At 36.8% G+C, this 16,097-nt stretch overlaps 1 protein-coding gene across 1 annotated transcript in view; it reads left to right on the forward strand.

Moving 5' to 3' along the window:
* Positions 1-2,878: 2,878 nt before the first annotated feature.
* Positions 2,879-16,097, forward strand: part of LOC140163088 (transcription factor COE3-like) — a 153,013-nt gene continuing 139,794 nt past the window's right edge. The window contains 2 exon segments of the mRNA XM_072186461.1: positions 2,879-2,936; positions 5,055-5,110. Coding sequence (XP_072042562.1) covers positions 5,099-5,110 — 12 coding nt within the window. The 5' untranslated portion in view covers positions 2,879-2,936; positions 5,055-5,098.

The following is a 16,097-nucleotide window of genomic DNA, read 5'->3' on the forward strand; positions in this document are numbered from 1 at the left end:
AAGGGAGAAGCAATCATTTCGTGTTGAAACTGACGAGGCTGATACAGTAGGTAGGTCAATGAGATATATTTCTTCTTGATTGTGTGTGTTTGTTTTGGTATTTATGTTAAAATTGAATCTAAATATGCGATGATCTACCATGGTGTCATCTCTGCTGCGGTGCAACGTAACGCAGTGACTGAGCAAGCTCGACTCATAAAGCGCGACTGGGTTTTCACGCTATGATCACTGCTAATATTCATCATTTATATAATGATCCACACACGACGAGGACAGGTCGCTTTGGTTGAAATTGATCAAGAAAAAAGGGCAAGAGAGGCTAAAGCATGTTGATTGGCTAAACTCACATTCCATACATACCACTATGCCTTATATGGATGTAAAAGGCGTGGCTTAAGTCTCTGATTTGCAGTGACGATTTCAGCAGAGGGCAGGGCCCGTATGGGAATCACAGGGTAGCGCCCCTAGGGATTTTACTCCTCCGGGACGGTAAACTACGAGAGTAGGCACTTCATGGTGAACAAAAAGCTATCCTCGCGAGACAAAATCCCACCGCTGCCACCAGAAGTCACTCAAGCCATAGCACTGTGTGTGTGTGTACGCTAGCTCTGTCCGCGACAACTCACACGTGAGCTCTGTATACATGTTCGCCACAAAAGCTGTGCAACGAGCACACTTTCTCTCTTGATGCATTTCATGACAGCGGTCCAAGCAGGAGGGACTGTTTTATGTTTCTATCACGGCGCATGGTGGTGCTAACTTTTATATCTTCTCTGGTAGGCAACTCGAGATCTCGATAGCACAGTCACTTATTGGACCTCATCGGGGACTGATCTGGAAGTATTTTGTACCTCTCTGTCGCGTGCCTGATGCTAAGTGCACTCTTCAAGTTAACTTCAGTTGGTTGACAATTGGGAGTACGATCTATACCAGCAGCGACAAATCTTCATCTTATGCAAGGTGGTTTCTCCTACTGTAGTAGTAATTGACATAACTTTGCTTATCTTCATTTTAAACCAATCCAGCGTCAGCATTTTTTTCTATGGAAGATGTTAATGCCCTTGGCTGTTAAGTGAAAAAAAAAATCAAAACCTTAAATATTTTCAGCAGTTTTATATCATCAACTTGAGCATTGACATCACTTGTGTTTTTTTATCTGGGAAAACCTAGTCTACAAAAGTCGTGAATATCAACCGTGGAGAATTTGGCAGTTTGAGAGCCAAAGCTGCACGACGATTCCCCAGGTAGCAGCTTAGCACAACGCATCCTTCAGGTGAGGAGTTGACTTCTCTTATCTGAAGTGATACAACCACATTATTTACCGTCTTTACACACCAATCTCTAGTCTTGGATTTTTAAAAGCTAAAGAGGACCCAACACCATTGTGTTTTCATGTTCGGAATTCAAGATACACTCACCAGGGGGACAACCAACCTCAAGGAAGAGCCCACGGGAACACAAGTCGGTGCAGTAAGAACGTGGATACAGCCAACCATGGTGGAGCAAGGAGGAAGGTACGTAGTCTCCGCTAAACATCCCGGCCCCTTCCCCACCCCCCACTTGACCGTCGACGTTCACGTTATGCCCACTAGAGTAGAAAAAATCCACCTCAAGTTTTTACTCACGGGAAGATAACTCATTGAAAACGAAATCAATTTCCCAGTCACTTTTTTTTTCTTGAGTTCACGGTGCTGGAGTTTGCTCCCAAAGTCCCCGAACTCTACCCGTGCGAGTGTAGTATAATGCTAAGCCGCGCTATTTTCGTACATCGTACATTATATGCGGCTTGCAGTGTATACTTTGAATTCAATGCGCTGCATGTGCTTACCGTGTACGGTGCACAATAATCAACTTAAATATATGATCATGATGATATAGCATAAATAAGATGCTACTTTCTTTAATAATGTCCCGAATGATGTATGATAGGATAAAACATATTAACATAATTATAATAGTCCTATGTCCAGTTGTATATGTACAAAGCTAAAAAGCATCTCACATACATGCATATAGGGGAAAGGATGATTTGACCATTGACCGGCATCGCAGCGCCAGTCTCTGTGGGCATCCTGGATCAGTATTATAAACTAGTTCAGACAAGTGGGACAACATTACTTTAAAATATTATTGAAACATGCCCATTTGTTAGTTTTCTTATATACTCTTTATTACCACATTTTATCATTTTTTCTTCCAACAGCACGTGTGGTCTTGCTAGGGCACATTTTGAAAAGCAACCACCTAGTAATTTACGAAAGAGTAATTTCTTCCATTTCGTCATTGCGTTATATGACAGAGCGGGTCAACCGTAGAAATAGAAAGAACGGCCTATGTTGATTTCATCGAAAAGAAAGAGTAAGTTAACGTTTTTGTGATACTTCCAAGTATTATCGCAATACCCCTTAGGCGCCATGTTTGATAATTTAGCCAAAATAAGTTCAATATTAAAGCAATTTGCACCACGTTGCCCGGGTGTATGTGTTTTCCCTCAAGCATTTAACAATTCAACCTTAACATGATAAATACACCACATTTTATAAAGCTTTGAGGTAGTCGAAAAATATCCACCAAAATTGCTCATAAAAGCAGAAGAATCGAGGCATCTTAACACCGCCACAGCTGAAAGTACATGCCATCTCATAAGAAGGTCGATATTTCGGTCTCATACAGCCAACGTACGTTTTAATCGTTCCTGCAATATTATTGCCTTCTATCTATCCAATTTACCTATAATTCTTACTATACCTAAAATTTAGTCATGCGAGGTCATCGCCATGAAATATACACGTGTGTCAAAGTGTCATCATAATAATATTTCAATATTATACTAATCTAAAATTTCATTCCCTTTCCCATTTTTCCTTCACAGGAACCCGATGAAACAAAAACCAGCAATGGTATACATTATCGACTACAGCTTCTTTTTAATAATGGTATGTACCATTTATTACCACTAAGCCGGTCATAAAATTGTCTGATTCTCGAACATCACAAAGACGTTTTCTTTGCGATATATAAATTTCATTAATTATTCAAGTGGAAGTCTTACACCATAAGTGGTATCATGGGCATAGTATTGAGATATGATAAGTGGACGTAAGAACTAAGATATAGTTTATAAATATTAGTTAATACGGTTGTCAGTGTGACAGGCGAATTGTAAACGTCAAATAATCACACTTGATCTTCATGACCGGGCAGCCGTGTTATGGGAAATGCCCATTGCAACATTTAGAGCGCGTCATACTGACCTCGTATACAGAATATAAACACAGTACTAGTATTTCATATCATTATTTTCATACCATGCTTGCCTAAACAATTTCATAAATTGCCACTGAGAGATGTTTTATATTTAGTTTACTCATTATCGCTTCGATTTAGTAAAATTGCAGTCTTAATTCATGCAAATTGGTTTGCATCATGTAGAAGATTGATGGTGTCATTTCAGCATGCAGACGTGATGCATCCGTGCATGGGGACATCTCTGATTTTTGATTCTTACCTAAAACATTATAATAATTAATTACGTAAGGTATGCTGAGGGCTTGTGAGTTTTACTTTGTATATTAATAATAGTACATATTCTGTATAACATTTTATTATCATGCACTAGATGTATTAACAAAATTCTGTATGATTTCATTAGGCCGCAACACTTTTATTCATGCCGGCATGTTGTGAAGTCTAAGACTTGTGCAATTCAATATTCATGAGATTTACACGTCTATTTTAAGAAAGTACCTCCGGTAGATATATAATTTTTGGAAAATAGCGAGCTAGCTAGCTACTTCAGTATGGCCGAGATAAGATGAGAGAGAGAGAATTACCGTTGTCAAAAACCACCCTGAAATTACTGTATCATTTGCGGCAGAATCCCGCCAGCTCGTCGCAATTCAATCAAACAAGGCTTGATGAAACATCTTTATTCAATTTAGCAAGCTAGTTCAATGCCAGAAATGGGATTAGCCAGTTTTTTGATATGATCAGGAGGTAGTACACACGCTTCAGAGCACCCGATGACTCGCCTTTTGCTCCTCATCAACCAGCCCGGAGTTTTCCCCAGCAAAAGTAGATGCGCAATACCGCTACTTTGACAAGAGCGCGTCTACACACATTTCCTGCGGAAAACAAGTTCATCGTGCTTGCTATAGCGATTTATTTCAACGTGAGCTAGCAAGCGAACTAGCATTTTCTTTTTAAATACCCCTCCAGGCATGCCCGTATAAAACCGGAATTCAGCGACAAGTACGATACGTATGTATAATCCGTGCGTTATAAAGCTCATTTCCGTAATAATTTACCCAATTGTGATGATTGTGTAAAGCTGTGGTCATGTCAAGTATCACTTGAACCATCAACACACTTCAACGAGACCGTGAACTTCACACTGCACCATGAATAATGCTGCATCATGTACCAAAACATTGCACCAAAAACAAATTGTAAATTAATATTTCCTCATTAAGTATCGACTATAAAGATACAATTTCATTGACGCACCCTATATACATGATGTCTAAGTTACTAAGAATTGATAACATTACATCATCACCCAATCTCATTTGACACAAAATTCAATACAAATGAAATTCACAAGTAAAAATGATGATCTTTGGTTTGAAATTAAAAAAAAAGAGACATAGGTCCAAGCCTACAAAGAGAAAGAAAATCTGAGTTCTAATTGAGGCGGAAATTGATATAAAATGTTAGGCTATATAGGCCTAATTATGCAAGTTGCATGATTATGTTTTGATGAGTTGAACTATTTGCATGGTATTTGACCAAAGGATCGGTCATTACAAGCCCGGGATTACAAGATGAAAACAATTCGTATACAAATCAAAACCTCAGCAAGCAGATTCATATTTTAATATGATACAGACACGAATTTGTGTGCATGGGTTTGTTTTCATGATAGGTATAATAAAAGTATAGTATTAAATCATACATTAATTGACTAATTACCCCAAACACCTTGCTAGTATATCGTTGTTGGATGTTATTATTAAATTGTCCATCATTTAATCTTCTTCTTTCTATTGTTCTAGGCATTCGAGCTGAGCAAGATCTTTATGTACGACTCATCGATTCGATGACAAAAGCCGTGAGTATTCAACGTTACTTCTATTTGGGGTTCATTTGATGAAAAAGTGGGTAATATCCCCACATCAAGTTGGTGTACCTTGCTCGTTTTCCTTTCTGTTCATTTGATGCTTTATCTCAATAAATTTCAAAGTGATGGCCCAGTGCTTTTAAAGTTTTCATAGTTATTATTTCATGCCCTGAAAACGACCACTGATATTAAATCTAAACCATGCATGTCATACGGTCATATCTATATATAAACAAGTCAATTTGTGGGTAAAATTGACCAATGAATTGTAGATGAATGAATGGACAAGTGCAGTAAACATAGCATGTTAGTAGGCCTACTTCTGTGGACTGTGGTCAGAACCGACTACTACTATTTCACATCAAAGAAATGTCATTCCCAAATTGCAAAGACCATTTCGAATACCGGCCCAATACAAATAATAGCTGGACCTGGGCCTCAAGTAATTGCAAATTGTCATTTCAGTTTTTGAGATGAAGGCCATGGGTACTAAAAATAGGCCTATATCAGTACCAGGCTGCATTCATACAAAAATGTAGTTCGGTTGCCGTCTATGAACATGATGAAAGGCGGTAATTGGGCTCGATTAAGGCTAGAAATTAGACTAGAATGCAAAAGTCTTATCATGATCATGATGAAAGGTGGTAATTGGGCTCGATTAAAGCTATAGACTAGAATGCAAAAGGCTAGTTTGTTAGGAAAGTTGTTTTTTTAATAATATTCCAGAAATAGGCCTATATTTTCATGTTTTTGTTTTGTTTTGTAAAAGCTGTAACACTTTTCTGTCGCTAAACCCAGAGTAAACCTATCAAAACAACCGAAGGTCTGATATAGCGGGAAGTGTATGACAACATAAAAATACTTCCAAGAGGCCTAAACCGCGAAATTCTGGACAAAATCGCTATCACCGCTATTTTTACTATACTAGTATAAATCGGCACCCAATGAGCCTTAATTGATCTTGTATAGTAAACTCCAATAATAACCACGAAATTGGGCCATTTTAACGATATCCCGTTCTATAATTTATTTTGTCATGATGAGCCAACTTGATTGTGAGAATTTATACTTAAATACACCTCAATCGCCGGTAATGTTTATAGCTGACAATGAATGGATGTAGATGCTTTAAGGGTATGCATCGAGGAGGCCTTAATGAGGATGCCTGATCCAGCACGCCTTGTTGTTGAAGAAGAAAGAGATTGGGGTTTCTTTCCTCAATTGTGCGTGTGGAAATCTTATTATTTAGATTCTTCTATCATGATATGTTCCGTTTAGACATTTAGAAGTGGTGCCATGTTGCAAGCATACGTGTCTGTATTGGCTATTTCTTCAATCAAGCCCCACGGTAAAATGCACGACTACCCGATAATTCAGTGTTGATCAGCCGATTTAAATAGCCCTGGAATAAGTATCATTTTGCAGTTGTGTGTGATTGTATATGCTAACTGGGGGGAAGTAGAATGTTGATTGGGACATCGATGGTGATCTCGGTGATTTCGTGCCAAATCCGAGTTTTTGCTTGGCCGGGAGGGTTTTGGAATTATACATGGAAACAAGTTAGCTTGAGCTTCTGAGGCTTAGACTCGATATATAGTTGTAATAACCTGTAACCCGGTTTGGATGGAGGTTCGCATCACCTTTATACTATAGTAATACGGCCAAAATGTGGGATTGGAACGATTGACATTTAATTGCTAGGAATTCAAACAATATTATGAAACAATAATTAGTTTCATCCAATTGCAACACTTGCACTATAGGAATGAGCAAATCGGTACGTTCGCAATCGGGTATTGCCGTATTGGACGTCACTATCGCCCATGCATGTTCATGTAAACTGACCTTCTATAATTTTTGATGCGATGTGCATTTCATAATTTTTTTCATGCAAGCATCGAGAGCTGCACTGAAGCATCCACGAGCGAATTTACACTTCATCAAACCCAAACTGACATTACCATGATATTAACAACAAAGCGGCCACGTGCCCAAACCCCTAGACACTTTCTGACTGAATCCTTAATTTACCATGTTAAAAATAGCCTCCGTAAATAACATTTGTTATCTAATGCAAAATTGGGAATTCCCTAAAATAAGTTACGTCATAAACACCCTGGTGATTAAACGTCCTCCGTGCATTTTGTCGTCTGCTACTCCGATCGTCTGCCGAGTATCGAGATGATCGCGCTTCAATAGTCCTATGTCATGGCTTTCGTGCTCGCTTTAACTTGCCCCTAATGTCATGTTGGCAGCTAAAATATGACATGGCTTTGCCACAGATGTTCCCTGAAGACAGTTTTCATTGAGAAATGCCCCAGCTTGGGACGAAGGCTCGTATCAACTTCAGTGTATGGTGTGATATGATGATGGTGAGCGTCAATGTATACACACTTGGTTAGATAGACAGTACACATAGTGATATCATTATCCTGATATCATCAGCTAAGAGGAGCAAATAAATATAGAATCACTTGATTTATGTAACAACGAAAAAAATGTAAATGTTTTCAAGTTTCAAATTAAGTTAACAAATATTGTTAATTATTCAAGGTACGTTTTTACGCTCTTGAGCATTTTAAATGGTATAGTGAAGCATTATATTATAGCCGTGGAAAACATCAGAAATCTATTTGTGTGGACTGGCTATCACACTGATTGATAGCAATATCAAAGCCTAGATCAGCCCCTTGATGATTGCATATACTGATGACCGACCAAATCGATGTCAAGGTATAACGTCCATCCATTCACAAGAAAGCTGGACGCAATTGCAGTATGTTAATGAAAATATGTCTCATTTTATGAATTTAAACAATTGATTCAAAGGTAATTGAGAAGGTTTCACTGCTGTTTTGAAATCTACGCGCATTTTCAGGACATGAAGTATACAGCAGACGTTCAAATTAGTTCATCATCAATTTTCTTGAACTGTTATTTGCTTATGATAATAATAATGTAGACATCCTGTTTGTTTATTTTAAAATTAGGGCGTAGAAACGTAGAAATCACTTCATAATGTTCTGACGTTGGTCTCCAGTACTTATTGTTAATCTTAAAAATTCTATAGTATCACGATTTATTTGTATTTTCAAAAAATAATGTTGTTCGTCACGTATACCTTGAAAATTAAAGCAATTTCATGTAGGCCTAAATGTAGCGGTCGTGTGTCACCGGTCAATGTAAATTTATGATAAGGATAATGAACTGAGTGCAATGCATTCGTCAAGATAATCGCACGCGCCGTGGAGTTATTGCATTTAGCTCGAGAGCCGATAGGCTCAAGAGCTAAATGCAATAACTCCATGGCAAGTGCAATTATCTTGACGAATGCATTTGCACGAGTACATTATCCGTCATACACTTTGAGTGTAGGCCTATTAAAACAATAGGCAATATTAATTGCTGCATTCATTATATTAGTTTTAATATTAGGAAAATATCTTACATTTTAAAAACACCGTCAGGACATTGACCAGCTACGTAGCATTTAACTGGTAAAGAAAATCAATCCCTGTAATCAATGGTATCGATTGCGCCATACGTCATACTTAGGTAACTTATTCACGCATGGTTTAATTGACTTGACTTTATGTTGTGATCATTTAATATCGTGGTTTCGAACACAGAGAGCACTGAACCAGTTGGAAACGATCGATTTAGATGTCAGACTAGTACTACGGTGAATATCAACTGGACTTTATAGCTCTATAATTTGAACTACTTATATTAAAACACACGACATTGGGATTTAACAATTTGTTCAGTATTATCATAGGCCTTCAAACACATGTGTTTGAAGGCCTATGGTATTATAAACCATGATCATGATATTATGCGCTAGTGTGTGTTTCCCGGGCCCGGCTATGTTATTTTAGATATAGGCCTACATGTATTTCATTTGTAAAATGCTGAATATTTTGCAATGGTGTCATCTTGTATAATTATGATCCACATGTTTTTGGCCCTTTTAATTAATAGAAGCTCGATTATTCTCATTTGATGTTTGATTTATTTGAGGTCATTAATCATAATTTATGACAATGATATTTGCAAGGGTGCAACTCTACTAGTCTTATTACAAGACTGCCCTATCCCAACCCTAAACCCTAATCCTAAACTCCGTAAACGAGGACTGGACTCAAGTCTAGCGAGTTGCACCTTATTCGGTAATTGTACACTATTATAGAACACCGTTTGTAACTATACCATTTTAACACCACAGAATGTATATTCGTACTTTTTTGTTGGTATATATATCGAACAGACAATTATATAGTTATGTGATCTCTGTGTCTAAAGCGCCACCTAACTCTACTTTATGGTTATGTGAAAGTAGTATTTCTAGTATTTGAGCGTGCACGTATTATCTAGAATCTATTGTTTAGCGTGCAGGTTTTAGATAATGCATTGTTTAGCGTGCAGGTTTATATAATTTGGGCTGTGAAGGGTAGTTCGCGAAAATAATGCACGGGAGAAGAATACATAACGATGAATAGAAACGGGCACTAGAAGTGTATCAACTGTTCTGGGCCTATTCTTTCCTCCCCTGTAAAGGTTTTATGTATTCACGATTACATTCGACAATCACATCATTATGACGATAAATTGTTTTTCTATTTAATTAGAAACGTGTCAAAATATCTATCGGCTGATGATCGAGTTAATGATGGAATGTCCAGTTCATTATAGTTTTAATAATTTATCGTTCGGTATATACTGAATGATTCTTTGCTATACAGTAAATAGCTTTTTATAATACAAATCACGATCGTATTGAGAATATTTCAGTGATCACGGATGGGCCTACGTCAATTTGATTCAAACGTCGTGAAGAAAATGAAATCATGTTTGTAAAATGAATGGACTTAGGATTTTATCATTTTTGTGTGTTCAAAGCGAGCCAAGACGGATGATGTTGAAGCAATTGTCGCTGAGGACATTAGTATGCCAGGCGGCTAAAGATGATCTTCCGCGCACTTTTTATGAAATCTCGAACACTTCAGAATGAGCCGAAAGAATTGATAAAGATGCGCTCCACATACAGAGGAAGACTCGCCATTTATTAATTCAAATCAGAGCCGTATTTTTCTTAACGGAATTCTTGCATTTTAACTGGAATAATTGCGTCGTGCTCTGTGTGCACAATGAGTGGCTGCGAGTCGAGTATACTCGAGTATCAAAAATGAGGGCAATTAAAACTTTCTTTTACCAGTATGGCGCGCGACTTAACTTGTCCTCATTTTATAAAGCGGTAAATTATTGAATTCTAAATTGATTTAAAGGAAGAAATACAGCTTATTTTACGAGGTCTCCTTATTTTTTTTTTTTTGCCATTTTTGAGAAAAATGACTTCTTTCAGTGAATGTCCCGTCCCGGTGTATGTGGGGGCATCATCCCGAAGTTACTAAATATTTTGCAGGATAGTGATTGTGAATTTGTGATAGGCCTAGATTTAGTTCATAAAGACCTAGTTTGTCAATCATGCCAATAATGAATGTGCACAATATTGAAAAATAATGGCCTCAACTTGTGGATTTATATTTTTAACACGTAATTGTTAATTACCTATAGGGTTACGGGCAATATAAGTAACGGGCTATATTAATTAAAGAGTACAAAAACAGGTCAATTCATGGCTTTTGTTGTACAAAATGTGTATAAAATAACCCCTTGATAAAATTGGTATAAAATAGGGAATTTTGGATCCAAACAATGTGCCTATTAATGTTGCATAATGGATGCGATGATATCGTGAGAGTTGATGGCCCACTCAGCGGAAAATCCTCCTAAGCGAATCTGACATCATCATAATGGCATATCCTCCATCATCGCTTAAATGGGGAAAACTGATGCGGAATATTTAGAATAAATCTTGACTCTATGATGGAACAATAGCCAAGTAAATATAGTATTGTTTTCATCAGTTACTTGGCCGAAAAATACTCAACATCTGAGGGTAAAATGCGGCGGTGTTGGCAAGTGATTTATTGTGCCATCTGTTCGGGTTAAAAACGTCAGTACAGGTCCGCCGTTGTCGGTTTTTTTGTCTTTTGGTACAAATGATTTATACGTAGTTCATGAAGGGCAAAATACATGTATGGAAGAGGATAAACTAGTCGACGGATTGCTGCAAGAAAGCCGTATCTGCTATAGCTGCCCTATGGACAATTTGACCGTGATTGCTACTTTCTGTATTGTATAGACACGTACAGGCCTCGAGGTCTGGCAACTATTGCATATAGGCCTTTCTTGCGCTACACCTTCGTTGTACGGTGTGTGTGTGTGGAAACCGACATGGTGAATAATATTGAATTTATAATATCTGAAAATTATGTAAAACTATGATGATTAGGCCAAATAAAAAAATAAACATGTTTCACGTCCCCTCTCGCTTCCTTTTTTGAGGTTTCTTCAATTTTATTTTTATTTTTTGAAATTCAGTTTAATATAACTTTTCAAAAAATATGTCTAGGAGTAGAGATGCTTTCTATAGCCTTTTATACAAGAAACACTTTTATAAGGTTTTGTGATAGTTAGAGGGGACCTATCTCTCAGAACAACAAATAAAAAGAGGCCTCCTCCTTTTTCCAGGCATTATTGTATTATACTAAAACACTACTAAAACAGCTCTAATTATGGGTATTTACACTGATTTTGCGATAATAAATAAAAAATAAAAAGTCCCCTCTTCCTCCTTTTTTTCAAAAACCCGGACGTGAAACATGTTTTTTTTATTTTACTTGGCCTTATACCGTGCCATAACTGCATGATAACAGCAAATGAGTGTATCATCAAATAATTTCAAATCAAAAACTACATCAGGACAAAAACATTAAAATTGCTATTCGAATGCGTGATGGTATCAAAATGTTGTCAGCTTGTTGTCAAGTTGTAAATAAATCAAGTAATCAATCAGAAATGCACATTGATAAAAAATATTTACCATATGATGAATCTCAATATACAAACCATCAGATCACAATTATGTGATTTCAGGCCTCATCCCCACCCTTTCACTCAGTTCATCTTCATGGCCTAATGATAAATTTTGTAATTGAAAAATGCAAACGCTGAAAATCCCCACAAACAAACAAACATGAATCTTGACAAGATACGGATCGTCATAATAAAACAGAATTTTCTTAATGTATTTCCAGTTGATAACAATAACCCCGGAAACCAGTAGAATAGAAAAGACGTTCTTTGTGATATGCCATGCAGGTATATAATTTGATAGAAGCCTCATCACTCTATTCGTAGCTCTTCCCTAACAAAGGAATTTATAAAAGCTATAGGATTTGTCAGGTTTATTCGCAGAAAGAAGCTTATTGTGCATTAAATCTCGCGGTCAACTTTATCTTCTTGAAAATGACATCGATAGCTATATATGATTGAAACGACAGTTTAATTCAATTTTGATATGCTATTTGAGGTATTTTTAAATGAATGGTACTTGATGATATAAATGATTCTTACTATTTTGTACTAAAAGTGGAAGAAGATGGTGTTTGAAAACCCTGTAATTGTGTTTATAACTTTTATTGAGGGTAGGGATGTATACGCGGATCAGTAACCCGGCAGAATGTTGTGCAGGGGAAGCAGGGTGGCAACTCGTGTTTCTATGAACTGGCAACATCGAAAAAAAAAAAGTTTTAGACCACAGGCTGTTAATAGCACAAATAATTTGGAAATGGCACAGACAGGGCACAGAAAATAGTATCATCGTTGGCATGCATGGCGGTAGGGCCGAAATTTAAGTTGGAAAATGTGGGCGTCTTTCATTTTGGCACTAGGAAAAACAGCAGAATCACACATAGGGAGGATGGCCAGTGTAAAGGGCACTGCACTTGTGCTTCAAATCCCTGACTATGAATGTCACGTCTTGTTTCTCTGTCTGACTTCGCTAGTCATCATGCTAGTACTACTACTAGCATGACTAGTCTAGCGACTAATGTGTAACTGTAAGCTTATAAAACTGTATACTATTAGTATTACTAGTACTAGTAATAGTCACAACCGTTCATTCTGATTTCAATTTTATACAGCTTGTAGTATTCTGTCGGTCGGACATCCGGGCATGAACCGGCTGACAATAGCACTGGCAGTGGCGCCACTGGTGGAGTGAAAACAACATTTGCGTTCACTGAACTCAGGAGTGTATCACAAGCTATCACACTATAGGTTCGACTCCCTGCAAATAAAAAATGCAATAAGTTGTTTTCTCTCCAAGGCAATGCATGAATGAATGTGACGTGGCCCCGACCGAGAGAATATCAACTAGAATACATCAGTTTATCATATGAATCCTTTCATGTATATTTTGTCTGTTCTTTTGTGTGTTTCTTTTTATGGTAAAACCCATGAGCTCTCAGAAATATCCAGAACCTGAGGCTGAGGATAATCAGTAACCCAGTTAAATTCTTCAAAGTAGAAATCAATGTTTCAATACCAGTAGTATAATTAGGCATTAGCTTTGGCAACATGAAGAATCAGTACTGTACATGCGAGTTTAAAAAATGTAGGGGCATTTATTGCTAAACACGTGCAGACCACAGACCTATGTGCAGACTGATGAATTGAAGTACATCATACATGTAGAGTGAACATAGCAAAGAGGCAGGCCACTTGTTTACTCAATTAAGTGCATGCTTCCTTCTACTTAATGCCATCTTGGGCTACGTTGTTTCACCAGCTTTGTCGACAAATTGCTCGCTTTCCTCAACTCAAGAGCAAACTCTTCAGTTCTTCTGACCTAGTATTTGTGCCCATATATTTTGAACAGTTTTATAATGAAAAACAGTAATGTTATAGCCCTTGCAGTGGGTCATGCATGTTGTATGTGACTGTTGTGTGGACTCAAATTTATTTGTGGCTCATGCACAAAGTGCTTTGCCCCTTTTCAGGTTGTAAACACAACTTTCACTTTAATGCAAAACTGCAAACATTTCTATTGCTCTCAATGTGAGTATTTAATGGTGTTGTTTGAGTTTGAAATGCAAAATGTTAATGGGAAACAGTATCAAACAGTCAAAACTAAATTGTGGTATATAGCATTTGACCGATTATATCAGAGTGTTTTTTTATTTTTATTTATAGTCTTTCCTATTTTTGTGGAAAATTATTTTTGGTTTGATGGTTTTTATCAAATTTTATCTTCCATTTTAAAAATAAACAAGGTCAGGGAATCTGCCAAATTGAGTTCAGCTCAAAATCTGTAAACCAATCAATTTATCAGGCAATCAATCTATCAATCAGTCAGTCAATCGATCAATCACTTCATTGCAGAATATCAATCAGTCAGTATTGCCTTTTGGCATGAAAGTTGCAAAATATCCAATAATTAGTTTCAAAATGTTTGAACAATGTGTATCATCAAATGATATACCATTTATTGTTGAATTTCTTGCATTTACGGAAAAATAAGGAACCTTGAACAAATTGTTGATGATGATGTCGCCAATGGAACATGATGAATAGATTGCAAAGGTTAGAGTATTCAGTTATGTATTGAAGACATGCGGAACCAATTACTTGACTATATGTGGTTATCTTCAAATGATCATTGCTAATTTCCTCAAGTATTTTGATCATCTTATGACATGTAACTGAGTAAGGAAACCCTATCATGTACAAGGGAAAGATAGTTAAGTGAAATCAATCACAAGTAATGCTGTTGTTAGGATTCAAGACAAATATTTGAAACAGAACAACAGTGTAAGCTTCTGTTTCAACCCAACACAAGTGTTTGGTTCATTGTTTGTAATTTGAGGTGTTCACAATTACAATTTCTTCCAAATTTTTGCTCTTAAAAGAGATATGTCATGTTATATATTTATTGATTGTTTTCTTTTACTATGCAACTGTTTAAAAGACTTGAACTTTGCTCAGAGTTTTAAGATTTTTTTTGAAAGATGAAGATCTAGTTTCAAAGTTAATTAGGAATTTCAGTGCAATATTAAAGACTCGCAATATTAAATCACATTGTAAATGATAAATTGTTAAATGAAATCTTATAATAAATTTGGCTACAAGAACAATCTGAAATCCTATGATTTAATTTTCAAAACAGTATATTTCCCTGTTCATTTTGGATTTATTATTACTGGTGAATCCTTTCTCCTTTAATGTTTTAAGGATTTAAAGATGCTGTATAAACTAGAACTCATGCCTATTGCAAGATGACTGAGAGAGAAAGATGAGCATGTACAATTCTTTACGGCACGACAAGTAATGCATATTCCCTATGACCTGCCTTAACGAGGCTCCCGATGCATTGGTAACGTTCTAATCGGCGTATTAGACGACAAGCATGAATGGCCAGGCAGGTCATTACGGCCGTGTGAGCCTTGTTTGACGAGGCGTACGATTTGGAGTGATTCAGAGGGGATCATCGTTATAATTTTATTGCATAAAATTTAATTTCTTCCGATGTTGATTTTTGAGAGCTGGCGCACGTTGTTCAAGGATTTTGTTTTCTTTGCTTTTCCTGTGATCTGGTTCAGTTCTAAACATGTACATAATCATACAGGATGTTTAAGGATGATAATGATTTAATATTACACACATTTAAGCAATGGTGTTGCAATTAATACACAAATTTAAGCAATGAGTTTTAGAATTATGTAATTATTTATTGGATGAGATGGGAGAAACAATCAATTTATTATCAAAGATGTGAATAGGACAGGTTGTTGATCAATACTAATCTGAGTAAGCTAGGACCATAGGGAATTCACCTGTGTTGATTTTGACTCAACTAGCATTGATATATTAGCGACAATTAGGCCACATCATTTGCTCATGAAAAATGAAAAGCTGGGAAATGCTGGTGAACTCGGTCATTAATATTTCATAATTGCCGTTGATGATGATGATGAGCGAAAGGGGGTGAACCAGGATTGAAGCATGGCGTGGAATAAATTGCGTTTGTTGCTGCATACGTCAACAATGCAATGAATGACACTTGTTATGGGAC

Source organism: Amphiura filiformis, chromosome 10 (genome assembly GCF_039555335.1).
Source record: "Amphiura filiformis chromosome 10, Afil_fr2py, whole genome shotgun sequence".
NCBI classification, from domain to species: domain Eukaryota; kingdom Metazoa; phylum Echinodermata; class Ophiuroidea; order Amphilepidida; family Amphiuridae; genus Amphiura; species Amphiura filiformis.